General features: G+C 37.8%; 2 protein-coding genes across 4 annotated transcripts in view; one reads left to right on the top strand and one right to left on the bottom strand.

The window, feature by feature from the left end:
• APAF1 (apoptotic peptidase activating factor 1) overlaps positions 1–4,934 on the bottom strand; it is a 98,827-nt gene extending 93,893 nt beyond the window's left edge. For both annotated transcript variants that reach the window (XM_039223260.1, XM_039223261.1), the window contains exons 1-4: positions 4,750–4,934; positions 3,512–3,559; positions 698–872; positions 321–513 (exon numbers count right to left, since the gene is read on the bottom strand). In XM_039223260.1, the coding sequence (XP_039079191.1) occupies positions 321–513; positions 698–835 (331 nt within the window). In that variant the 5' untranslated portion in view covers positions 836–872; positions 3,512–3,559; positions 4,750–4,934. The remainder of the gene's footprint in view (positions 1–320; positions 514–697; positions 873–3,511; positions 3,560–4,749) is intronic.
• Positions 4,935–5,051: 117 nt separating this feature from the next.
• Positions 5,052–27,613, top strand: LOC120225029 (IKBKB interacting protein). 2 transcript variants are annotated; one of them, XM_039223263.1, is made up of 3 exons: positions 5,052–5,547; positions 12,886–13,003; positions 18,437–20,040. In XM_039223263.1, exons 1-3 carry the CDS (start codon positions 5,372–5,374, stop codon positions 19,271–19,273), a joined length of 1,131 nt encoding a protein of 376 aa, XP_039079194.1. In that variant the 5' UTR covers positions 5,052–5,371; the 3' UTR covers positions 19,274–20,040. The 2 variants fall into 2 exon arrangements, with proteins under 2 accessions (XP_039079194.1, XP_039079195.1); XM_039223264.1 differs by lacking the exon at positions 18,437–20,040 and adding an exon at positions 26,332–27,613 and having other exon boundaries at positions 5,238–5,547.

Below are 27,613 nucleotides of genomic sequence, written 5' to 3'. Positions count from 1 at the left end.
ATTCTTATTCTTTCCTAAGCATGAATTCAATAAACACAGAACTGGAGAAGAGTTTAAATAAAAGCCGAAAATTTTTAATCTCTAAAAGTTAGAGTATGTGTATTGTTCCCTCAGCAGTAGACAGCTTCCTGGGCAAGAGGAAAATGTAAGTTAACATAGGTACAAACAAAAATACTTAAATTGGAAAACATAATGATAATTTTTTCAGATGCATTTTCAGAGAACCAAACAGTCTCTTCAACAGATTCCATTTACAATAAGATGAAACTGTAGCAATGTAGCACTGTCATAGCAATGTGATAGAAGATATGAATACAAACCATATGAAGTTATTCCACCAACCGAATCTTTGCCACCATTGGAAGAAGAGATAACAGGAATGCCACCATGGAGAAGGGAAGCAAGATCTTTATACCCTTCATGTATTAGAGCATTGTAGAATGATATGTAGGAATAATTATCTTTTTTAAGTATCATTTTAATTAGGAGAGCTGCTCGTTGCCGTTGAGTGGGCTAAAAAAAATAAATAAGCAGTTTAGTATACTAAAAGAGTATGTTTGCAACCTAAATTAGTGGAGACCAGTTCAAGTTCTAAAATAAATTTTTTAAAAAAATTTTGTCATTAAATAATAATATTATTTTAAATAAAAATTGAAAAAAAAAACTTTATAGTAAAGACTGCTTCAAAGGGCTTTACCTCATTTCTTACTTTTTCCTCCTCCAATACTGTTAAAACTCCATCATTAATCATACGATCCATGATGTAGGATGTTTTGATGTCCTTTTCCAGAGCTTCTCTATGTTGAAGCAAACAGTTTCGAGCTTTTGCATCCATCCTCCTTCAAATTCTTTCCTAAGCTATCAACCATCAGCTATGAGCAAAATATCAAAATATTTGTCAAGCCAATAAAGATATGAAAAGATGTACATAACCTTACTGGTAATCAAGAAATAAAGAAAAGATTTTATTTTTTGGCAAAGATTTTTAAAAATGGACAAAACCCAATGCCTTCAAAAGTGGGAGAAAATGAGTATTCATATGTATCACTTGAGGAGAGTACAAAATGGATGTAACTTTTCTGGAAGGCAATAAGATATAAAAGCATTTAAGGTGAGTATTCTTTCTAACCCAAAAATCTCACTTCTAGAAATTTACCTTAAGGAGACATTTACATACGTATGCAGAAATATCAAACACACACACACACACACACACACACACACACACACAGAGTTAACAGGGCCCTGAGTGCAAGCCTCACATGGAACGTAGAGCCTACTTAAAAAAAAAAAAAAAAAAAAAAAAGTTAATAGAGAATGTTTAGGTGAGAAAAAAAGATGAAAACAAAACAAAACTAAAAACAAAAAAGATGAGGGGCACCTGACTGGCCCAGTCAGTTAGGTGTCCGACTCTTGATTTCCACTCAGGTCATGATCTCACAGTTGGTGAGATAGAGCCCTGTGTTGGGTTCTATGCTGACAGCGAGAAGCCTACTTGGTATTCTCTGTCCCCCTTTCTCTCTATCACTCAACTCATACTCTCCCTCTCTCTCAAAATAAATAAACATTTTAATAGGCCCACAAAAAAAGATGAAAGCAACCTAAATGCCCGCATTCTGAGTATCGATTTAAAAAATTAGAGTATGAATGCAATGGAATATAATACAACTATTTAAAACAAACTATACTTCTATGGAGTACCTAGGTGGCTGAGTCAGTTAAGAATCCGACTCTTGATTTTGGCTCAGATCATGATCTCACAGCTTTTGAGTTTGACCCCAGCCACTGGCTCTACGTTGACAACACAGACGCTTGCTTGGGACTCTGTTTCCCTCTCTCTCTGCCCTTCCCCTGCTCTTTGCTTCAAAATAAATAAATAAACATTTAAAAACAAAAAACAAAATATATCTCCATGCACTGACATGTAAAGAGGTTCACCACAAACTGATTTAAAAAATTAGAAATATGATTCCCAAAACAGCACAAAATGTGTGTTGGTATCATATAAATACGTACGGAGGTATCAGGAAGTCTATTCAACAAAAAAGACTTTGGGTTACTTCCAAGTAGCAAGATTTTGTGAGTTTCCCCTTTTTCTTTTTTGTACTTTTCTAAATAGTCTTAAGTTTTCAATACACATTATCATTTTTACAATTTAAAAAACTTATTAAAGGGCACCTAGGTGGCTCAGGTCATGGTCTTGCAGTTCATGGGTTTGAGACCCACATCAGGTTCTGTGCTGACAGCTCAGAGCCTGAAGGCTGCTTTGGATTCTGTCTCCCTCTCTCTCTGCCCTTCCCCCGCTCACACTTTGTCTCAAAAATAACATTTTTAAAAAGTTTTAAAAAATTACAATTTTTATAAACAGTGATCATACTGAAACTCTAACATTTAGAAACTTGTCTTTATCAAACATTAAGACTAAACAAAGTATTCTTGGTATTGAGCTTTAGTTTTCACTCAAGGTAAATGTCAGCTCTAGGTCTTCATCTAATACACATTTCTCCAAAACATGGAAAGAGCCTAAGTGTCCATCAACAGACGAATGGATCAAGAAGATGTGGTTCATCTATACGATGGAATACTACATGGCAATGAGAAAGAATGAAATCTGGCCATGTGTAGCAACATGGATGGACCTTGAGGGTGTTATGCTTAGCAAAATAAGTCAGGCAGAGAAGGACAAATATCATATGTTTGCACGTATAGGAGGATTAGTAGGAACTTAACGGAGGACCGTGGGGGAGAAGAAGTGGGGAAACAGTGGGGGAGAGGGAGAGAGGCAAACCATGAGAGACTCTTGAATACTGAGAACAAACTGAGGACTGATGGGTGTTGGGGGTTGGGGGGATGATGGGCATGGAGGAGGGCACTTGTGGGGATGAGCACTGGGTGTTATATGAAACCAACTTGACAATAAACTATTTGTAAAAAAAAAATAAATAAATAAAAATAAAACACATTTCTCACATGCTGACTCCACTAATGTTTTGGCTGTGCTAAGTATGACAAACCAACAGGAAATACTCTTTGGTGTCATTCCTTGGATTAAGAGGACACAAAAAAACAATTAATATTCTTTACAGTATAATACTCTTAAGTTCCTACCAACTTTATTTCAAATACAACACAAATTGTTCCATGGGCATAAAATCCAGATCAGAATGTTTGCAAGTTTTTAAAACATTAACAGAACTCTATCCAATGTAGTACAGTAAGTGTCTAAATATATTTATTAATTTATTGATTCAATAAACATTTGGCACCCTATGTGTCTGGCCCTGAAGGCTACAGAGATTAAATCATATCCTTGAAGGAATTCATAATCTAGTGGGAGAGAAAAATTTAAAGAGATAATTAGAATGTGATGTCCTAAGTGCAAAAATACAGATAAGTACAAATCATCTGAGGTGCAGAGAAGAGCAGGGATAACCACTAAGTGTCAACAATGACTATATACTTTTAAAGTCACAGCTGTGGTACTTGCAACGTAAGGAAATAGAGCACTTACTTGCATATACTTGTCAAGTTTCACCAAATGTCCAGCATTAGCACGAAACTGAACGATAATAGAAAAAGTTATGATTGGAATCAAGCTATGGCATTTTTTTTAAGCATTAACATTTTATGATCTCAATTGAAACATAAATGTCCCCTCAGGTGCCTGGGTGGCTTAGTTGGTTAAGCCTCCGACTCATGGTTTCGCCTCATATCATGATTTCCTGGTTAGTTGGAGCCTTCATCCAGCTGCTCCTGACTGACAGCACAGAGCCTGCTTGGGATTCCCTCTCTCCCTCTCTCTCTCTCTTTTTCTGTCTGCACTCCCCTGTTCATTCTCTCTCTCAAAATAAATAAACTTTAAAAAAATTTTAAACATAAAACGTCCCTTAATTTTCAGTTAATTGTTTAGGTTATTTCGAATTGCTAAGCAAACAGGCACCTCTGACAACCTGAAACTAATTTCCAACTTTCCCCATCCCTATTAAGTATGTAAATTTTAAACGCGTTTTTAAACTGCACAAATGGGAATAGTCTGAAAAAATTCCCAGTGTCCAATTTTTGTAACCGCATCAAAATGTAAAACCAAACTCGTCAAAGATATGAAAGAGGAAGAAAGTAAAGGGCAATTTCATCCAGGAAACCTGCAACAGTTGGCTATTTCCTCTCTCGGTCATTTCTCTTCCTGGTGCAGGAGCAGGATGGTTACCAATTACTCCTTGTCCCAGAATTCTGCGCCCCTGAAACCGGCTTCTGAACCTCCAAGGAACCCAGCTCGGGCAGAATGGCGTGGCGCAAATTTACCCAAACCTGTGCACCAAGGTCTTACTGGAAAGAGCGGTCGGGCGGGGACACACTGGGAACTCAAGGTGGGGGTGGGGGCCTGGGGAGGTAAGCAATGGGGGTTCTTAAAAGGAATGTGGGGCCCTCCGCGTAGCCCGGGGACAAGTCTGGGCCTCACAGGTGGCTCACCAGAGCGTCCGTAGCCCGGGGCGCCTGAATAAATCCCCCCCCCAGGGGACCTCTGACTGGCTGAGAGGTAGACGTCACCCCCGCCCGGGGCGCCAAGCTGAGCCCAGTCTGAGGGCCGCCCTCTGGGTAGACCTCACCCTAGACACAAAGGGGACAGGCCACTCGGGCTGTCGTTCTTTCCCTTCGGCGGCAGCTGCACCTCGGCGGGAGCCTGGCGCCCCTCTGGACGCCGCCGCGGCTTCAAGTCCTCTCGGGTCTCTGGTGGCCCAGACTCCTCACCTTCCGCTCCCTCGCCCCTTCACGCCAGAAATAAAGCATCAGCGTCCACTCGGTATCTCCTACTCTTCGCCCCGGAACCGGGGAGCAGTCAAAACCCGCTCGGCCCGCCCAGTCCGGGCAGCGCGCGCCCGCGCAAGCAAATAAATCCAGCCGGAGCGCCCAGGGTGGGACGCCTTCGGGCGCGCTCCCGCTACTGCTAGTACCCGCGCGCGCCTAAGGCTGAGCCCTCCGCCCCACCCGATGGCGGGGGCGTGGCCAAGCCACGGGGGCGCGCCACCCTCCGTGGACAGGGGGCGCAGGCGGCGGCGCGCTCCACGTGGCGCGCGCTGCCCCGCCCCGCCCCCACGCTGCGCGGCGCGCCGCGCGCGCCGGGAATCCACGATTTCCTCAGATTTGTAGCGCTAATGCTGAGGAAAGGTGAAATAGGGTACCAAGGTGCCTCAGCTGGAGGAACTAAAGGGTGGGAGGCTGAGGGACGCTGTGAAACAGAACTGCCGGGAGAGGAGGGGGCAGGTTTCTGGGCGGCGCTAAGTCCAGGAGGGGGCGCGGTCACCGCTGAGGCGTCCCCCTCACCCAGGGTGAAGAAGCTCCCCTGGATTTGTTGTCCTCAGGACCTCCAGACATGTCCGAGGTGAAGAGCCGGAAGAAGTCGGGACCCAAGGGAGCCCCCTCGGAGCCCGGGAGGCGGAGTGAGGGCGGAAAGACCCCCGAGGCCCGGGGCGGTGGAGGCGGGAGCTGGGCGGACCCCCGGACCGGCATGACCCTGCTGTCGCTGGGAACGTGCCTGGGCCTGGCCTGGTAAGTGGACGCGAGGCCGCCCGGGCCCTGGGTCCGGCCTCGCGCGGTCGCCCCGCTCTCCTCGGGGCGCGGCGCGGATCCGCATCCCGCTGACCTCCAACCCCAGACCTGCGGCTTCGGTTCCTCTGCTTCAAAAAAAAGACAATCCAACTTTTTTTTTTTTCTTCTCTCTCGTTTCTTCCATCTCATTTTTCCTTTGTATTAGTAGTGTGCCCGGATCACTCAACTGGAGTTGAGACTAAAATCTGGGAACGAGTCGGCCATTTCTTAAGAGATGCGGATTTGGCCAAACTTTATTAAGCGCCTGCTACACGTCGGAAGCTTTGCGTTCGTGTAACTCACCATTTCCTGTCCGCTGTGTATTTATTTGTCTGGGACGCCGTTGCCCCACCTTCACCTCAGAAATGCCTATTGACAGGGTTTGCAACCATTAAAGAAGTCATTATGATCTCACGGCAACAAGCGGTTAATGATAACTAACGAGAGTTTGGAGCATTTCTCATGTGATTATTGTTAATGCGTTACCAATTAACTCCATGTCATTACCTAAGTTACGAACTTAAGGTATATTCCTGAGTTCCAGATTGAATTTTTGTACCGTGAAATGACGGAAGTGTCGCTCTGGTGTTCACCGAAAACTGAACATCTATGGTTTTTAAACCAAGCAAATAGTCACATGTTGTTGTCATAGGAAAGATGTATAGAAAGAATCATAAAACCAACTCATTAATTGTATTTTCCCCAATCATTTTATTTAGGAATAACCTATTTCATCTTAATAACAACACTGTTGCTTTAAATTAAAATTTCCCGGGGCGCTGTTGTTGTCATAGGAAAGATGTATAGAAAGAATCATAAAACCAACTCATTAATTGTATTTTCCCCAATCATTTTATTTAGGAATAACCTATTTCATCTTAATAACAACACTGTTGCTTTAAATTAAAATTTCCCGGGGCGCCTGGGTGGCTTAGTCGATTAAGCGTCTGACTTTCGCTCAGGTCATGATCTCGCGGTTCGTGGGTTCGAGCCCCGCGTCGGGCTCTGTGCTGACTGCCAGTTCAGAGCCTGGAGCCTGTTTCAGTCTGTGACTCCCTCTCTCTCTGACCCTCCCCTGCTCACGCTGTCTCTCTCTCTCTCTCCTAGAAATAAATAAAACATTTTTTAAAAAATTAAAATTTCCCTCCACTTTTAACCGATTTTTAAAGTATTTAGAAGATATTCATTTTCAAGAGTAATAGAATTCCAGAAGGGACTCTGGATGTCTTTTAGGCCGTTTTTGCTGGTAGTAAATTTTGAATTGTACTCTACTGGTGACTGAGTGGAAGTCAATAAAAGATTTGTTACAATAAAGTGAATGTTATTAAATGTTCTCTTCAAAAAAAAAGACATTGTTCATCTTAGCAATATGGTATTTTGTTTATGTAATATTTTTATTTTGATTTTAAAGAATAAACTTGCTCTTGTAAATAAACTGCTCTTATGTCTTAAAATGCATGACTTTTGAGAGGCCTAGGTGGCTCAGTCGGTTAAGCATTAGACTTCAGCTCAGGTCCTAATCTCACAGTCCGTGGGTTCCAGCCTGCAGCTCCGAGCCTGGAGCCTGCTTCCAATTCTGTGTCTCCTTTCCTCTCTGCTTCTCCCCTACTCACACACTCTCTCTCTCTCTTTTTCAAAAACAATAAACATTTTAAAAAATAGTCTTTAATAGAAATAAAATGCATGACTTTCTTTAGGTAAGTAAGAACCCTTTTTTACTCCGAAATTTATTCAGTAATAGGCTAAAAGATACAGACCTTTCTTGACTTAAGATGGGATTACTTCCCAGTAAGCTCATCATAAGCTGAAACTATCATAATACGAAAGTGCATTTAATACACCTCACCTACTGAGCATTATAGTTTAGCCTAGCCTGCCTTAAATGTGTTCTGAACACTTAACATTAGCAGACACTTGAGCAAAATCATCTAACAAGCCTATTTTATAAGGAAATACTCAATATCTTATATAACTTACTGAATACTGACAGTGAAAAAACAGAATAGTTGTATGGGTACAGAATGGTTGTATGTGAATCAGTTGTATACTCTCTTGGTCATATGGCAGACAGGGAGCTCCTGCTGCCAATGCCTAGCATCAGGAGAGAGGATTCTACCAAGTAGAGAATTAGGATCACATTGCTAGCCCAGGAAAAGGTCAAAATTCAAAGTACAGTTCCTATTGAATGCATATCACTTCCATATCATCATAAAGTCAACGAAATTTAAGTCAAACCGTTTTAAGTTGAGGATCATTTGTACATGTTGCTTCTCTCGAACCTGTTACAATTGGTTTGTTACTGAATTTATTCTCATTAATTATCCAAAGACTCATATGAGATAAATTACATCATAAAATGCTTAGCTTTTCAATAATTTAGTTAATGTTCTGGGAAAACACTGACAAATCTATAAGGGAAAAGTTGAAAGGTAGACACTTCAGTGCAGGAATTTCCTGTTCATGGTTACAATAAAGACACAAGTTACATTCAAAATTTTCACTAACCTCATTTTTCATCTTTTTTACGTTGTTTTGTTAGTGAAGTTTTATCTGGAAGAGAGGCTTATGCTTTAAATGACTTGATGTTTAAAAATGGAATATGGTTACTGTTTTCCTGAATGTTCAGTATTGTGCCTGAAAATGAAGCTGTAGTATGACATACAGGGCTAAATGGATACTAACCTTAGTGGCCCTGGATCTCCCTTTCTTGCAGAAGGTCCATAATAATAGCTTCCTTTGTTATTTGCCCCTTTTTCATTATTAAATTGAAACAAAGCCAGAAAAACCCTGTAAGTCCTTAATCAGCTATCTGCCACCATCTAAGATTACTAAAGGAGCTATGTAGAGTCAACACCCTAAAGAAATGAATACTTTTTAATGCTACAAGGCCCTGAATCTGTATGAGTTTTCTGTAGACTGCAATGGATGATGAAGGAGTTGAAGAATCCTTTTGTAAGGCCAACACTATCCAATTAACCTGGGTCCCTTTCTTCTATATCTTTTCCTATATGGTAACGAGAAGAGGCCCAAAAACAGAGTAAGAGTGTTCTTTTCTTCCTGTAAGTGGTCTAATCCATCCATTCCATCTTTCATTTACTGTAAAGCCAACCCTGGTTTCAATGGTGAGCAGGTGTGGGACTTCCGTCAAGTGTAAGCAGTAGAGAAAGCTGATCCTTTATACCACTACAGGCTTGTCACAGGGATGAAAAGCAGCTGCACAAAGCAGTCTGAAAGAAAGGGCCAACATAGAACAGCTGATGTGTAGTGTCCTAACTGCATAAATTTGAACCATTTTAATCTCTACAACAATCCTATGAAGTATTATTTCCACTTCACAGATGAGGAAACTATAACAGATAAATAACTTGCCCAAGATGATTATACAGCTAGTAAATGGCAGAACCAAAGTAGCTCAGCTCCATACATTTTTTTTTTTTTTGAGAGAGAGAGCATGTGTGACCGGGGGAGGGGCAGAGGAAAGAGAGAAACCCAAGCAGGCTCTGCGGAGCCTTATGTGGGGTTTGAACTCATGAGTTGTGAGATCATGACCTGATCCCCAAATGTTGGACAACCAACTGAGCCACTGAGCCAGCTAGGTGCCCCTCAGCTCCATACTCTTAACCAGTGTGATATGCTGCCTACTTTTGATACTAATCCTTAAGAAGAGGCCAAGACCCTAGAAATAAAAGTCCCTACTCCAGAACTATGTATAGTCCTTTTCTAACTAGAAGCTATAGCCCTTAGTAGACCCTGTCTGTCTCATCTAACTGAGGGCAACTGGGAATAAGGGGGCCTTGAGCTTCTGTTAGAATATGCCTCTGACTTGTAGAAAGGAAACAAAGCCCTTTGGATGCTACTCTGGATACCAATTTCAAAAAGTTAGTTTTTCAGGATTGAAGCTGCTTTCTGTCAGCAATGACTTCTAGAAAGTCATTCTTCTCCTTAATGTTAAATGAGTTAATATTTATAAATCATTTTAAATTTTTAAATTTATTTTTCAGAGAGAGAGAGAGACAGAGTACAAGTTGGGGAGGGGCAGATAGAGAGGGAGACACAGAATCTGAAGCAGGCTTCAGGCTCTGAGCTGTCAACACAGAGCCGGATGCATGGCTCAAACTCACCAACCGTGAAATTGTGACCTGAGCCGAAGTTGGATGCTTAACCGACTGAACCACCCTGGCACCCCTATAAATCATTTTAGAATAGGGCCTGGTACATCAAAGTGAAAAATAAAATAAATGTATTTTAACTCAGCACCATACAAACCACTTTTCACTTTTTTCATTACTAGCACAAAGTCAACTTTATGCTTGTTTTTTTATATACATTATTATTCATATGTAGCAATGGTGAGTCTTTGTTTTAATCTGTTGAAAAGCTAACCATGAAAAAAAACTGCAAATTATCATCAGAGATGATATTTGCACTAACATGATATAGTTTTCTTCAAGGTTTTGCTTAATATTTGAATTTTAAAGAGAACTCCAGAAATAGGCAGCATGAGAAGTTTTAATAAAATGAAAACTGTTATAATATGTTATAGTAGTGGATCAACCTTCACAAAAGTCTCTTATAATAACGATTTTATTCTGAATAAACACATGGATCTAGGATAAATTCCTGCAGTAACAGTGGAGTAATGGATGATAATACCAGTCTCTGAAATTAGACTTACTTCTTTAGGGTGTTCTCCATCCTCGGTTTCTTTGTCTGATGATCTCAGATAAGCCTATACTCTGAACAGAATCTCTTAAAATCCAAGAATAAAACAGCCAATATAAAAAAGTCTATACATTCATCTTTGAAAATTAGAATAATAGCATTTTCTAATAGCCAGAAATGTGTTTTTTTTTTTAATGTTTTATTTATTTCTAGGATAGAGAGAGAGAGACAGCGTGAGCAGGGTAGGGTCAGAGAGAGTTTGTGTCATATTCTGAAACAGGCTCCAGGCTCTGAGCTGGCAGTCAGCACAGAGCCCGACGCGGGGCTCGAACCCACGAACCGCGAGATCATGACCTAAGCGAAAGTCGGACGCTTAACCGACTAAGCCAGCCAGGCGCCCCCAGAAATGTTATTTAAAAGTCATAGTAGGGGGCTGCGTAAGCAGCTTCAGCTCAGGTCATCTCATGGTTTGTGAGTTAGAGCCCTGCATCAGGCTTTCTGCTGTCCGAGTCTGCTTTGGATCCTCTGCCCCCTTCTCTCTGCCCCTCCTCCCAAAATAAACATTTTAATAAATTAATTAATTAATATCATATTAAGGACACTTGGATGGCTCAGTTGGTTGAGCGACCTACTCTTGATTTCAGCTTTGGTCAGGATATCGTTTCATGGGTTCCAGCCCTGTGTCAGGCTCTGCACTGACAGCATGGAGCCTACTTGGGATTCTTCCTCTCTGCCTCTCCCCTGCTCATGCTCTCTCTGTCTCTCTCAAGATAAATAAAAACTTTTAAAAAATAAAAATAAAAGTCATATTAGCACATAGGAGAAAAGTCAATCTATGTTAATTATGTAACCCAGACTTACTCAACTCACTGTTATCTCATAGGACAGAGATTAGCCATCATCAAAAGAAACTTATTTCATCCAATATTGTAAACATTTGTTCAAAAAGCAAAAAGTCCGTTTTAGTTGTGGACAGTTTTATAGCAAGTTAGCCTAATAATGACATTTATGAGTTTGAAACATCACCCAAGCAATGATACACAAACCTCTGAAGTCTTTCACTTTTCCTTTGAGTTTTGGGATCTTTAAATGTTTATCTTCCAATGGAAGTCAATGTCATAAAGCACTATCAATTAGTGGTTCTCAGCTTTATTGAATACTCAGATAATCTGGGGAGCTTTGAAGATTTCTGATATCCAAGTCACATCCTAGACCACATAAGTCAGAATTTCTGTGGGTGGGATCCAGGCATGAGACTTTTTAAAAGCAGACAAGTGATTCCAATAAGTAGCAAAGCTTTTGAACCACTGGTCTATGTACTATGATTTAAGCACTCTTTTCATATGGTTCTGCTCCACTGCTTTTTGATGACTCAATAAATAACACAAAGAATTTTAACTGCTGCTTTTTCAGAGCCCACAGAATTGAATCAAAGTAAATGAACCAAAATGGTATTAGACCCAAAGCATTTATTTTGTCTTTGCTTATTTCAAGTCCTATACAAACAAAATTATATTTATTGTTTTAAGATCTGGATAACTTCTTTATACTTCTACCCTTTGCTATTTACCAGATGAAGAAAACAAACCAATTTTAAAATGGCACCTAAAATACACCTATACAAAAAATAAAATAAAGGACACCTATATGACTCGTACTGTTGAGTATAATTGTAGAGATTATACACCCTGTGTTGTGTTCTGTCACCACTTTGACAATGACTCCTGTTTTCATATTTTTGACTATTGTTATTTTGCAACTTCTAATCATCATCTCTCTGTCCTATTCCAGTTTTTTTTTTCTTTTTTACATTTTAATTTAAAAATACCTTTTTTATAGAGGTGTCTGGGTGGCTCAGTCTGTTAAGCGTCCAACTTTGGCTCAGGTCATGATCTCATAGTACATGAGTTCGAGCCCTGCATCAGGCTCTTTGCTGACAGCTCAGAGCCTGGAGCCTGCTTTGGATTCTGCGTCTGCCTCTCTCTCTGCCCCTCCCCTGCTTACACTGTGTCTCCTTCTCTCTAAAAATTAAATAAACATTAAAAAATTTTAGTACTTTTTTTATATAGGTAACTCTTCTACATTCTGTATGAAAATACTTATTTTCTAGATATTACCCAAATATGGTCTTGAGAAAAATAGTAGAGATCCCATATCATGTTCTAGATAATTTCATCGTTTCTTCCTCCAAAATATTTCTTGTGCATACAACTATCACACCATCTCACTCCTGAACTGGGACTTGAACAGGGATAGTTTTCACTTTCTATTAATTTGTTCAAATAAACTTAACTCTAAGCTTTCACCACTCATACTAGAATTTATGTTGTCCTTACCAGAAGTATAAAATGTTCCTTTAAAATTCAAACTTGGGGGCCTGGGTAGCTCAGTCAGTTAAGCATACGACTCTTAATTTCAGCTTAAATCATGATCTCAGCGTTCATAGGATTAAGCCCCAAGTCAGGCTCTGTGCTAACAGCACGGAGCCTACTTGAGTTTCTCTCTCACCCTCTCTCTATCTGCTCTTCCCCCACTTATGCACTCACTCTCTCAAAATAAATAAATAAACTTTTTTAAAAAAAATTCTAACTTAAATGGATATGAATTAGAAGTTAATGAATTTTTATTCTTTTCCAGGTTTGTATTTCAGCAGTCAGAAAAGTTTGCAAAGGTGGAAAGCCAATACCAGTTACTGAAAATAGAAACCAACAAGTTCCAAGGACTGCAAAGTAAAATCAGTTTAATTTCAGAAAAGGTAATTATTAATTGGCTTATTTGGGAATATTTTCCCATTTTTCTTCCTTACTATTACCCTTCTACTCCAGTTCATAACTTCCTTTTTCCTGCCTTTAAACCATTACTGTCTTAACTCTCACTGGTTTTCCTTTATCTTTATATTCTCCCCTCCAATCGAATTTAGACTCAGATTATTCTGAAAGGAAACGTTTTTTTTTTTAAATATATCAATGTTACTGTTTAAAAAGACCAATATTCTCATATTAATATGACTCCAACTTTCTATCTAAATATTAAGTGTCTAGAGCACTGAAAATATAATTGTTCTTTAGGTACAAAATTAGAATAAGAATGGCACTTTTTGGGCAAAAATCCATCCATTATTTTTTCCTTACTTTCCAGCTGGTAAATTTATATACACCTGCGTATAAGAATGACTAATATAAAAATAAATATTGATTTTGTAGCCAAATGAAAATTAAAATCCATGTGTCTGTTGTGTTTCTTGAAGCTGCAAATGCAGATGCATTATTACTGGAATTCTTAGAAATGTGAGACAGATAAAAAAATTTTAACTACCATGCTTCCCAGGAGGGGTCAGCTGCAATCAATAAAGTATCGTGCAGGACTTGTCTGGCTAACAGAAATCAAGCTATCATTGGGACATTTATTCATTCACTAAACCTTTACTCATGTCGTAAGGTAGACAAGGACTTGTGCTTGGCACCAAGGTGGGCAAGGTTTTACAAAAACAGACAAATGAAATAGGAGGGTCTGAGTTCCTGCAGCCTCGTGCACAGAATTAGTATTTAATCCTCCAGAAGAAAAAAGCCATGGATGAAAATTATGCACCTCTGACATATGCCAGGGATTCCATAGTGGGGGGAGCTAAGGGACCTGAGAAAGAAGCTGCATAGGGCTGCAAGAATGGGTATTTTGACATAGGGCTCAAGTTGGAATCTGGTTGTCCTTGTTGGGGACTACAAAATTATAAATATATATATATATATATATCATTTATATAAAAAAATTGTAGAAAAAAAATCCCAGGAGATAGAAACTCCGTATTTAAAAGCTATTGAAAATAAATTTTGAAGAAAGACTTCCTTTTTTTTTTTTTTTTTTTACAAATAGTTTATTGTCAAGTTGGTTTCCATATAACACTCAGTGCTCATCCCCACAAGTGCCCTCCTCCATGCTCATCTCCCTCCTCCCCCCTACATCCATCAGTCCTCAGTTTGTTTCTCAGCATTCAAGAGTCTCTCGTGGTTTGCCTCTCTCCCTTTCCCCCACTGTTTCCCCCCTTCTTCTCCCCCATGGTCCTCCGTTAAGTTCCTCCTAATCTTCCTATATGTGCAAACATATGATATTTGTCCTTCTCTGCCTGACTTAGTTCGCTCAGCATAACACCCTCAAGGTCCATCCATGTTGCTACACATGGCCAGATTTCATTGTTTCTCATTGCCATGTAGTATTCCATGGTATAGATAAACCACATCTTCTTGATCCATTCATCTGTTGATGGACACTTAGGCTCTTTCCATGTTTTAGCTATTGTGGAGAGTGCTGCTATGAACATTGGGGTACATGTGCTCCTGTGCCTCAGCATTTCTGTATCCCTTGGGTAAATTCCTAGCAGTGCTATTGCTGGGTCATAGGGGAGTTCTATTGTTAGTTTCCTTAGGAACCTCCACACTGTTTTCTAGAGGGGCTGCACCAGTTTACATTCCCACCAACAGTGTAGGAGGGTGCCCATTTCTCCACATCCTCACCAGCATCTAGAGTTCTCTGATTTGCTCATTTTAGCCACTCTGACTGGTGTGAGGTGGTATCTCAGTGTGGTTTTGATTTGTATTTCCCTGATGAGGAGGGATGCTGAGCATCGTTGAGGCATATTTTTTAAATATCATCATGGGATCCAAGAAATATTCAGACTTTGCAAAGCTCTTCCTCTCCTATTCTTCCCTAGGAGCAATTCAACAATAGCTGCCTTTTCACAAAGCTGGTCCTAATGGCCGGCATAATCAGTAGGAAGGGAAAACAACTAGATGTGGGCTCTCATCACAGCTGTGTGACTTGGAAAAATCACTTTAACTTTTCTTGGCCTATATTTCATCATTTACTAAATGAGAATAACAAGATTTTTATAAGGATCTGATGTGATTTAATTAAAACTTTTTGAAAACTTTAAACAGTAATAAATTTAAGGTATTAAGCCCTTTTTCAAAAAATATGAAAAAACTGTTGGGATATATTGACAGCCCCTAAATGCAAATTATTGTAGCATACTAATCATGTATTTTCCAATTAAATCTTGAGACCTTTACTATGGTGAAAAGTTGATCTTGTACTTGGGTCTACTAGGATATATTGCGTCCAGACAGTGATGATCTAAATAGTAAACAGCCTAAATAGGAAATTACCTTAGATGAAGATAAGCTTACCTCTTCAAAATGCTGATACTAAGAAAACAGTGTTACTGATGTACAAATATTTCTCAGAATTGAATTTTAAAGGATCTTGTATTATAGCTACATGTGTACGTTAAAAACAATTTTTTAAAGATTTTATTTTTAAAGTATTTATTTTGGGGTGCTTGGGTGGCCCCAGGCAGTTAAGCTGCCGACTTCAGCTCAGGGCATGATCTCATGGTCAGGGAGTTCGAGCCCCGTGTCAGGCTCTGTGCTGACAACTTAGAACCTGGAGCCTGCTTTAGATGCTGTGTGTCTCTCTTTCTCTGCCTTTTCCCCACTTGAATCTGTCTGTCTCTGTCTCTCAAAAATAAATAAACACTAAAAATAATTTTTTTTAAAAAAGTTTATTTATTTTGAGAGAGAGAGCGTTTGAGCAGGGGAGGGACAGGGAGAGAGGATCCTAAATAGGCTCTGCGCTGACAGTACAGAGTCCAACGTGGGGCTCAAACCCACGAATCGTGGTATCATGACCTGATCCGAAACCAATTAGAACTCAACCAACTGAGCCACCCAGGCGCCCCTAAATATTTAATTTTTAAGTAATGTCTACACCCAATGTGAGACTTGAACTTTTATAACTCCAGGATCAAGAGTTGCATGCTCTTGGGGCGTCTGGGTGGCTCAGTCGGTTAAGCGTCCGACTTCAGCTCAGGTCATGATCTCACGGTTTGTGGGCTGGAGCCCCGAATCCGGCTCTGTGCTGACAGCTAGCTCAGAGCCTGGAGCCTGCTTCAGATTCTGTGTCTCCCTCTCTCTCTCTGACCCTCCCCTGCTCACGCTGTGTGTGTGTGTGTGTGTGTGTGTGTGTGTGTGTGTGTCTGTCTGTCTGTCTTGCTCTCTCAGAAATAAATATATAAATAAGTAAATAAATAAGAGTTGCATACTCTATTGACTGAAACAGCCAGGCACCACTAAAACTAATTTTAAGCAAGGTTTCAGAGTGGTTTTATTATATTAGTCAGTACTGTTATACATTGTTCCTAGCTATTACCTGGGATTGCTTCTGGTCTTGACTGGGGTGGCCCTAGAAGGTTTATGGCCATTCTTCTTCCTAAATGTCAACAAACATGTTTTTTATACCGTAAGATATGAGGGCTACAAAAAGGCATAAGACATGGTCTCTTCCCCAAAGAATTTAGAAGCTTTCATATCTTCACCTGACTAATATCATCAGTCTGTTAAAGAGTCAGATTTCAGAGTGACTTCTAAGGCTTTCCTCATTTCAAACTACCAATCTTTCCTCCTAGCATCCATTCTCCCTGTGCCAATTCTGTCATGACACAAATCATAATCTATTGTGAGTTTTTGTTGTTATTAATTTGCCTCCTTTACTGCTCTTTAGAGCAAACACTGTGTTTTTATCTCTATACCTCTAGTGCCTAATAATGAAACAGGATAATCAAGAAATCTTTTTTTTAAGTTTATTTATTTATTTTCAGAGAGACAGACAGCATGACCTGCGGAGGGGTAGAGAGGGAGAGAGAATCCCAAGCACTGTCAGCGCAGCACCCAACATGGGGCTTGAACTCCCTAAACTGTGAGATCATGAGAGCCAAAACTGAGATTGGAAGCTTAACTGACTGAGCTGCCCGGGCACCCCGATAATCAATAAATCTTAATGGGACTCCAGAATGTGATGTAAAAGACCCAAAGTGCTGTCTCCTCTGTCATATTATAAAGTCAGAACTATATTATGTCTTAATTTTCATATCTAGTGTGTAGCACAAGGTCTGGCACAGAGTGAACACTAAAAACTTCCTTAAAATGTGTGCTAAGTGCCAAACAGGTGTCAAATACACAGCACAATAGGTGTATTGGGGTTTGGGCTGTCAGGGCTAGGGCTGTGAAGGAATGCTGCACAGAGGGGCAAAGATCTGGTCTGAGCCTTGAAGGAAAGACAGAACTTAGCTAAGCAACAAGGAGGGAATAGCATATAGAGATAAATTTAGGACTTTATCTTAGAAACATTAGGAAACATTGTGGGTTTTTTAATGTTGTACCATGATGAGCATGACAGTTTTTAAAGGCTTAATTTGGCTCTAGTGTGTAGGATGACTTAAAGAAGTAACTAGAAGCAGACATTAGATAATACTTCTAGAATATTTTTCTTGACCATGGAAGTCTGGTTTAGGTGCCTCATGTAAGTGCTTTCATAACTCTTCCCCTGGCATAACACATGTAGACTTGGCTTTCTCTTCAATTAAACTAAGCTGCTTAAGGGCAGAACCATGACTTCTACAGTATTATGTCTTTAACACAATGTTGCAAACATTTAATAAGTTAATGATCATTCTAGGCCTTCCTATAGTCTCCAAGGCTGTTATCTATATGTGAGTTTAGACTAAAAGAAGTCCATACCCTGACCCTTCTATAATATGAGGAGATGCCAGAAGCTTTAACACAATATACAGATACTTATTAGCACAGATTACTATTTGATGTGAGTTGTCTCACTAAACATGATTTTTATTCATTTTTGTTATATCTATAAGATCTGATTCTAGTACCTTCTCTGTAAGAGGTCAGTCAAGAAATTTTCAGGCACAAACTCTTCCAGAATCATAGAACTTAAGAAACTTAACAAATTTATTAACTAGGTTACAGTTTCTTAAAAAGGCAAGTAACTATAAAAATGACAAGACTGATCTCCATTAAAGTAAGAAAAGAAGGATGTGTGATACACTTCAAGCTTCTTTGACATTATTTCTCTCTTGATTATCCTTCCATGAAAATGTGCAAATATTTAGGTTTATAAATCCAGCTGTATGCTTTTCTACCATAGTGCTAATCTATTACATTTATTTAAAATATGGTAAAACAACTACTAAGGTAGTTAATGTTTTTGTCATTACGCTTCTCATATAATTAGGTATCTTAGACATATTCAGAATTTGAATGGGGGTGTGATTGTTAAAGTGTGTTTCCCTAATATAAAAGTTATTAAGTAGCCTTGGGAATTTTTTGTGTTATAAATGCAGCTTGAGTCTACTGAAAGTATCCTACAGGAAGCAACATCATCCATGTCCTTGGTGACCCAGTTTGAGCAGGAAGTATCCAGCCTCCAAAGTATCGTGCATGACATTCAAAATAGTGAAGAGTTGCTCACCCAAAAGATGCAAAGCCTTAATGAGAAGTTTCAGAATGTTTCAGATCTCTGGAAAAGAAGCCTAGAAGAAATGAATGTTAATACAGACACTTTCAAATCAGAATCAAAATACATACATTCTCAAGTTACTGTCCAAATTAACTCAGCTGAACAAGAAATAAAATTGCTCACTGAAAGGCTAAAAGATTTGGAAGATAGCACACTAAGAAATATTAGAACAGTAAAAAGACAAGAAGAAGAGGATCTTCTGCGAGTAGAAGAGCAGCTTGGCTCTGATACAAAGGCAGTTGAAAAGTTAGAAGAGGAACAGCATGCTTTCTTTGCCAGAGATGAAGACCTGACTCATAAAATTTCCAGTTATGAACCCAAAGTTGAAGAATGCAAGACACATTTGCCAGCAATTGAAAGTGCTGTTCGCTCTGTTCTCAGGGTATCTCAGGATCTGATAGGGACAGAAAAAAAAGTAGAAGACTTGACTACTCAGATGTTTAACATGGAAGATGATATGCTGAAAGCAGTATCTGAAATAATGGAGATGCAGAAAACCCTTGAAGGAATTCAGTATGATAATAGCATATTAAAGATGCAAAATGAACTGGATGTTCTAAAAGGAAAAGTCCATGATTTTATGGTATATTCAAATATGAGAGAAAAGGGAACTTCAGAAGAATATAATCTAGAAAATGAAGGAATTGATAGTGATTTTTAAATGCACTGCATTTATTCTGATGACGATATTGTTATACATGAACTTATTAGTTCCATGCTTTTGTGTTATTTTGATATGCCTCACTTTATCCTACATTACTGGAAAATAAGTGAGATATTTACACACTTGGATTATCCAAATAAACAAAGCCTACCCTTTTAAGCAACAAAATTTATTTCATATTAGCCTTTTTAAATAGAAATATTTCCAAAATAATTTCTCCACTTTTTTAAAGCAATATACTTAATATTTTTTAATGTTTTTCTAATAATTAATGGGCATTACTATGAATTTCACCTATTATATGGGACCCAAATATATTAACATTGCTAGAAGCTATTGAGAAGTATTTCCCTTCTCACTAAATGACCCTAGTTTGCTGTATTTTCAAATCTTATGTCTATTTCTTAGACCTTTTTTGTCACCAAAAGATGCAACCCATTGGCCCATTGTTAATATCAGGTTGGGTTATAATGTGCCTGCCCTAACCAGTTCTGCATTTCATTTGTAATTTACTGCAGGCCAACATCCAGACCACCAAGTTCATAGGGAATTTGTCTAAAAGCAAAACTAAGATGCCCGAGGGGGAACTTAAGGTGCTTTGCTATGAGTTAATATGTGCTCTTTGAAAACTATAGAGCCTGGGAAACAGTTTTACTTTTTATTAAGGTTCTAAAGTGTGTTACAGATACTTGTAAGAATTTTTAAATAAGAGTAAATATGGGGGTGCTTGACTGGCTCAGTCCATAGAGTATGCAACTCTTGATCTCAGGGTCATGAGTTTGAGCCCCATGTTGGGCATAGGGATTACTTTAATTTTTTTTAATTAAAAAAAGTATGTTTTTATTGAAGGTTTTAACCTATGTATTAAGTGCATTTGCTTTGAAGTATGGACTTTTGGAATATCTTTGTACACCTGGGCTTTTTTTTTTTTTTTTTAAGGGTTCTATCTGTGTTCCAGACTCTCTTGAGTTTGCTAGATACATGATCTCTAGATAACTTATTCTGTCTACAGTAAAAATATACCAATACACCTGTGGCCTATTTTAAAGAGGAAAAAGCAACATAATGAGAAATTATGGTAACTATATGGTAATTAAACATATGTCATTGTTTTTAAAGAGCTCCGAAGCTACCAATTTGTTTTACATAGTGATTTTATTTTATTCTAAATCATATAATGGGTTTAGATAAGGAATAAGATGTGGACAACATACTTAGATGTGACTAAGGGGAGATCTAGTCAGATTTTTCCAATAATGATAATCGGAAATGTTCAGGGTTGGGAGATCGCATAAGACTTTTATTGGTGACTGATGTAGCAAAGTGTCCAAGCTTGGTATTGAAAACTGAGTCAGTTGCATATGGGAGGAAGTACTATTCTTACTTGTGTCTTCTTGCCAATAACCAAGTATAGTCCCAGTTTTACAATGTAATATCAGTGGAATTAAACATTAAGAACTTGAAGGGCACCTGGCTGGCTCACTTGGAAGAGCATGTGACTATTGATCTCAGAATTTTGAGTTTGAGTCCCATGTTCGATGTAGAGATTTTTTTAATAAATTAAAAACTTAAAAAAAATAAGTTAAAATGAGTGATCATAGTTATAAAAAATAAACACAAAGAACTTGAAAGCAGCCAATTATAAAAAGTAGTTGTGGTCAGGTAATTTTATTATGTAAATTTGCACATTTTTTGAAAAATCCCAAACAAGTTCTGTTTTGGGTTTAGGAGATCCTATGGTAGACAGCCATGGGTCATAAAGAAAAGCCTGAAAGAATGCTATCATTAGTGGGCATAGCATTAATTTCTGGAATCTTAACATTAAATCCCTTGACTTATGGATGTCTAAGTTCTTACCTACGTGCACTGACAAAATTGTTTTTGTTTGCTTTTATTTTAATGCTAATAAAATAGATTCTGAACTTCAATAGAACTTTGTTATTTCAACCTCCAACCCAACATGGCATATGTGATCTCTTGTAGTCTTCAGTTTTATTTATTTGTTTATTTATTTGGCCTATCACCAGATTTGATATATCATTATTAACTTGTATCTACCATAGTAGTGGTTACAGAAAATGAATGGAAACAAAGTGGCCACTCTATTCTATAGTGACAGTTACAAGGGAAACAAAAAATGCCTTTCTACAAGTATTTCATGAGAAAACTATTGTGTCATATATGTGCATATTATGTACATGTGTATATATATATTTTCCTTTACTCAGAGTTTTTCCTATAAAAAACTGTCAGATTTAGATGTATCTGATTTGTCTTCTTCTGTTTCTTCCATTCATTTATATAACACAGATCCTTAAAATTTCAACAACTTCCTTGTGTATCAAATATTACACTGTTAGTCTTCCCTTTAAGAAAGATTACCATATTCTAAAACACATTTTTCTATCTTTGTAATTGATAATAAATTTTATATTAATTTCTGATAGAGAGTACTGGGTCCATTTTTTAAATTTAGTGTAAATAAATCACTTTTATAAAACAAACACCTAATTTTTTTAACATTTGGATGCAAAGTTTAAAAATGTATTTATGGAGTGCCTGAGTGGTTCAGTCAGTTAAGCGTCTGACTCTTGGTTTCAGCTTAAGTCATAATCTCATGATTCATGAGTTCGAGCCCTGTATCCAGTTCTACTGACAGTGCAGAGCCTGCTTGGGATTCTCTCTCTCCCTCTCTCTCTCTCTGCCCCTCCCTCATTTGTGTGTTGCTGTCTCTTTTTCTCTCAAAATAAATAAACAAACTTTAAAAAATCTATTTATAGTATTTCCTTAAATTTTGTCTAATGACTAAAAGCTGTTGACTAAGTGTATTTTTATATTTTATAATGAAAAATTAAAATGTTGATTTATTATCTATGTAGTTTCATAAAAAACTAGTAAGATACAAAGTTAATGCCAATTCACCAATTCACATGGAAAAAAACTCATTTCTCTATATACTTCATATTTGCACAGTTGGCAAAACTCTGCAAATTTTCCCAGCATCTTTTTTGTTTTTTTATTTTTTTAGTTCAGTGATGAACTATTAATTTAATACAAATCAAAATGGTCCATCCCAACTTTCACAGCAAGGGAGGAAAGAACTAGCATTTTGAGCCTATTATGTGTCAAACACTGCTAGGAAGTCTACATTCATCATTGTCAACAGTAACAGCTCTGTGTATTTGGTACCTACTGTGACCATATTATCACTACTTCTACTACAACTTTGCTAGCCATGACACCCATTTTTAAAATGAGGAAATTGGGGCTTAGCAAGGTTAGGAAACTTGTAGTCACACTGCTAGGTCTGTCCAACTCCAGAGGCTACTGACTTCCCAACTATACAATGCAACCAGCTACTGTTCAATCAGGGGGAGAAAATCACAAGAAATCTGCTATCAATAGAACCATCTTGGGAGGTCGAAAAAGTGTAATTCAGCCAAAGTGTCTGTTCCATGTCGCCATTAAACAAGATTGTAAGTCACCCAAAAATTGTAACTATGACCTAAAATTGTTTGCGCCTTAGGCATAAGAAGAAACTGATAAATGTTTAGACAAGAGTGGGAAAGCGAAGTGGAGAAAGAGCCATAGACCAGAATCTTCTAATCTAGGCTCTGCCACTATGTTTTCTTGGGCACTTTATTTGAAGGCTCAGCTTTTTAATTTGTAAAATGAGGGACTTCTATCAAAAAATCTCAAAGACTCCTTCTGGCTTTATGTGGTTTTAAATTTTAGAGATTAATAAAATTTCCAGGTCCTTTAGTTACAGTTCAAAGATCCTTTAGCAAGGTTTTTGGAAAACCAGTTGGACTCAGATCATCCCCTTGAACCATGTTGCTCTACTTGCAGATTAAGACAATATCTAACATTATAGGACAGCATCTAGCTTAGTACCTTGCATATATGATAGGAATTTGGTAAATATTTAAATTACTGGCTGAATCTTTTGAGCTATTGGTAGATTCTCCAACTCTTCTGTCCATTCTAGGCAAATAGTTTAAACAAGCCCTAAGTAATTTTAAAAATAATTTGGTGAAACAATTTCAAGGCAATTCCTACACTGTATTCAGTTAATATTTTAGTAAAGATCAATAGAAGTTCATGATAAATTGCTTTTATAAGCTATCAAGTGAAACAGAGACTTACTAGCAGTTTCTTAATGATCTGATCCTTGTAAAAAGAATAAAGTTCTGGGGCGTCAAGGTGGCTCAGTGGCTTAAGCATTCAATTCTTGATTTTAAATCTCACAGGTTCCTGAGTTCAAGCCCCATGTGGAGCCCCCAGACAGGCTCTTCCCTGACAGGGTAGAGACTGCTTGGAATTCTCTCGCCCCCCCGACCTCAAAAATAAATAAATAAGCATTTTAAAAAATAAAATAAAAAATAATTTAAAAAATAAAGTAAGCTCTTTCTGAGGAGTGTTAACTGTGTAATGCTGTTAGGCTACATTTACTCTACCAGAATAGATACATTAATAAATAATAACCTAATAATAAAATAGAAGAAATAAGCCATCTACTCCTTTCATCCTTTGGAGTCTCTGTTTCAACAAGTACTCTTGCAAAACCTTTCCCTTAAAAAAGTTATTACAGTGTTAAAAAAAATAATAATACAGTGTTTTTGTAATCACTACTTGATTTCCTTCTGATTTGTAGTTATTCTTTAATAATAACCAATAATAACATTTTTACAGCCTAACTTCTCTACCAAAAAACATTTTGAGCCCCCTCTCCCCACCATTAATTAACATAGCATAAACCTACTGAGGAGAAAATTCCTAAAATATATTTTGAAATCAAACGTAATATGGGCAAGGAGGGGGGATCACTACTATGAGTTCACTATTCTGCTCCATTTCAGCTTATCATTTTTTTTGCAACGATACTGTTACTCCTGTTTTAAACTGCCATAAAATAATATTCTGAACATACTAAATTTTTACTTTCATTATATAATATCAAGTTAATGTTATCAAAATAATATCAAAAGATTAGCTGAGTATACCAGGCAAATGCAATTTTGTAAAGGTAATTCATAAAATAAAATCGAAATACACAATTATTTTGGAAATAAAACTAGACGTCTTTAGATCAAACTGTTTATCTTATTTTGTAAAATTGCTTTTCAGCCTGAATGTCTAATTCCTTTTTTGTTGATTTTAAATAATCTATTTATTGACATTTTCTTTCCCAAACTACAAACTCCTTAAAAGCAGAGACTATTCTTGATCATACTAGCACACACTAGCCCAGTAAACAATGTTGGGTCCAATTAGTTGTTTGGGATTTTCTTAAAAAATATGTTTTTTGGGAGCATCTGGGTGACTCAGTCGGTTAAGCGTCCGACTTTAGCTTAGGTCATGATCTCATGGTTCATGGGTTCGAGCCCCGTGTCAGGCTCTGTGCTGACTGCCAGCTCAGAGCCTGGAGCCTGTTTCAGATTCTGTTTCTCCCTCTCTCTCTAACCCTCCCCTGGTCACACTGTCTCTCTCTCTCTCTCTCTCTCAGAAATAATAAAACATTAAAACAATTTTTTTTAAAAAAAATAAACACCCTACTCTTGATTTCAGTTCAGATCATGATCTCACAATCTTGAGACTGAGACAGCATCAGGCTCACTGCTAGGTGTGGAGACTGCTTAAGATTCTCTCTCTCTCTCTCTCTCTCTCTCTCTGCTCCTCCCCAACTCATGCAGGTGAGCTCATGTGCGTGTGCACGTGCTCCCTCAATAAAATAAAAATAATGGGAGCTCCCTCTTTCAATGTAATCACATTGTATATCTGTCTTTGGACAAAGACTTTGACAATATATTTTACATATGTCCTTCAATTTCTTTTTCCTCCATAGTTGATCATACAATCAAGTCTTCAGTTAATTTTCTGATTGAAGTTTACTAGTTTCACTGGACAATTCCTATCTGTTCTAATTTTTAGTTTTGTATTATGAGACTATATCTTATAATCCACACTTTAATATTTCCCTTTCCCTCTTAATTTTATTAACTGATGACACAATGTAGTAAAATTTCAAATATTCAAAAACAACAAAATATTCAACTTCTCCAATACTGCTATATAAACACACATACACACACACTCACTCACATGTACACACAAACACAAACCAACAATGAAAATAACAACCTGAAATACTGCCTGGCAGTTATGTGGCTCAAAATGTTCATCAACTAGGGGTAGGATGGTGTGGGGGAAAAAATGTTCATCAACTATATATCCAAGTTAAACCAAAATGACAATTTACAGATATCAGTGTTACAATGGACAGTGGGGAAGGAAGATGGCATGGAAATATACAAAATTTGAGAACCACTTGTATTTGAAATCATAGGATTTTAGAAATTTGGAGATAGTTTTTTTATTCACTGGTTGTTTTGCTTTTTGCATATCTATCCTCTACTAAACTGAGTTGAGGTCACACCCCAAACTGTACTCATCTTTATGTCCTTCACACTTGGTATGCCTAACATCCTAGGAATTTAAGAATTAGTTAATTGACATATTCATGGATAGATATCGCAGGAAATTATTCATAAAAGTAATACGAGAGGGGCGCCTGGCTGTCTCAGTTGGTAGAGCATTTGACTTGATCTCTGGGTTATAAATTCAAGCCCCATGTTGGGTGTGGAGATTACTTAAAAATAAAATCTTTAAACATAATAGGACAATAAAGAAATGGATATGGAGTCTTGGACATTGGTCCCTTCATTCTAGCACTTGAAAGAGCTGCAAATTTATGTTTCAAAAATTATGGGGGCGCCTGGATGGCTCATTCAGTTAAGCATCTGACTTCAGTTCAGGTCATGATCTTGCAGTTTGTGAGTTCAAGTCCTGCATTGGACTCTGTGCTGAGCGTGGAGTCTGCTTCGAATTCTGTGTCTCTCTCTCTGTCTCTGCCCATCCTCAGCTCACGCTCTGTCTCTGTCTCTCAAAAATGAATAAATGTTAAAAAAATAAAATAAATAGCATAGAAAATTCAAGTTGAATTTTAAATATTAAGCTTTTAATCAAGTTAATTACTGTGGTGTTATATTTTATAGTGTCAGAAGTCTGAAGCTATCGTGGAACAGTGGAAGTCTTTTCAAATAATTGCCCATCTAAAGCATCTACAGGAGGAAATTTATGAAGTGAAAACTTGGTCCAACAGGATAACTGAAAAGCAAAATTCACTGAACAACAATTTGACAACTGTTTCTCAAGATGTAACAAAAGTAGACCAAAGTACAACTTCCTTAGCAAAAGATGTTGGTCTCAAGATTACAGCTGTAAAAACAGATATACGACGTATTTCAGGTTTAGTAACTGATGTAACATCATTGACAGATTCTGTGCAAGAATTAGAAAATAAAATAGAAAAAGTAGAAAAAGATACAGTAAGACACATAGGTGATCTTCTTTCAAGTAGCATCGATCGAACAGCAATGCTCCGGAAGACAGCATCTGAAAATTCACAAAAAATTAACTCTCTTAAGAAGATACTTTCAGAGCTAAAAAATGATTTCAACAAGCACACAGATAGGTTTTTAAGCTTAGAAAGTGACAGAGCTAAAGTTATGAAGACTGTGACTTTTGCAAATGATCTAAAACCAAAGGTGTATAATCTAAAGAAGGACTTTTCCCGTTTGGAACCATTGGTAAATGATTTAACACTACGCATTGGAAGATTGGTTACTGACTTACTACAACGAGAGAAAGAAATTGCTTTCTTAAAAGAAAAAATATTTAATTTAACAATAGTCCGAGCTGAGATTAAGGATATGAAAGATGAAATAACACACTTTTCAGATATGGATTAGTTTGAAATTATTTAGATTAAACTGAGATAATGTTTTTAATGACATGACCTCTGTCATGTTATAAAATGACTGATGACTCAGAAATAATGAAATTTTGGAGCAAATATCATTTTGTATTTGATTTGTGAAACTCAATAAAGGAAACCTCATTTAAATGGAGTTGAGAGGCCAGAAGGGGGAGTTCTCATGCCATACCACTCCTTGCAGCCCTTTGCCAAACAGGAAGAAGCCTATACTTAGCTACACCAGCAGGAGGAAGGAACATTTTCTACCTGAGGCAGCAGCCCAACCAATGAGAGACTGTCACAACTCAATCAATGAGAGGCCACTACATTTCAAACTCCCAATTTACTCCAATGGACTATTTGTTTATAACAACCCCTACCAATGCCCCCACTTCCTCTAAAAAAAAAAAAAGGTGTACTCTTCTTTGTTCTCCAGGCTTGCCTATGGTTTTGCCATAGCTTACATGTCCTGAATTGCAATTCTGTTATTCCGGAATAAACCCATTTTGCTGGTGAAATAA

The sequence above is a fragment of the Hyaena hyaena genome, unplaced genomic scaffold (assembly GCF_003009895.1).
Source record: "Hyaena hyaena isolate Hyena2069 unplaced genomic scaffold, ASM300989v1 scaffold_1305, whole genome shotgun sequence".
NCBI classification, from domain to species: domain Eukaryota; kingdom Metazoa; phylum Chordata; class Mammalia; order Carnivora; family Hyaenidae; genus Hyaena; species Hyaena hyaena.
The sequence above is the reverse complement of the archived record's forward strand: the minus strand, read 5'-3'. Positions and strand labels throughout refer to the sequence as shown.

What these genes read in the sequence shown, in the direction of transcription:
- LOC120225029 (XM_039223263.1), top strand. Translation starts at nt 5,372, where the DNA reads ATGTCCGAGGTGAAGAGCCGGAAGAAGTCGGGACCCAAGGGAGCCCCC. An exon ending in ACGTGCCTGGGCCTGGCCTG is followed by an intron (nt 5,548 to 12,885) that starts GTAAGTGGACGC and finishes ATTCTTTTCCAG; the next exon opens with GTTTGTATTTCAGCAGTCAG. An exon ending in TCAGTTTAATTTCAGAAAAG is followed by an intron (nt 13,004 to 18,436) that starts GTAATTATTAAT and finishes TTATAAATGCAG; the next exon opens with CTTGAGTCTACTGAAAGTAT.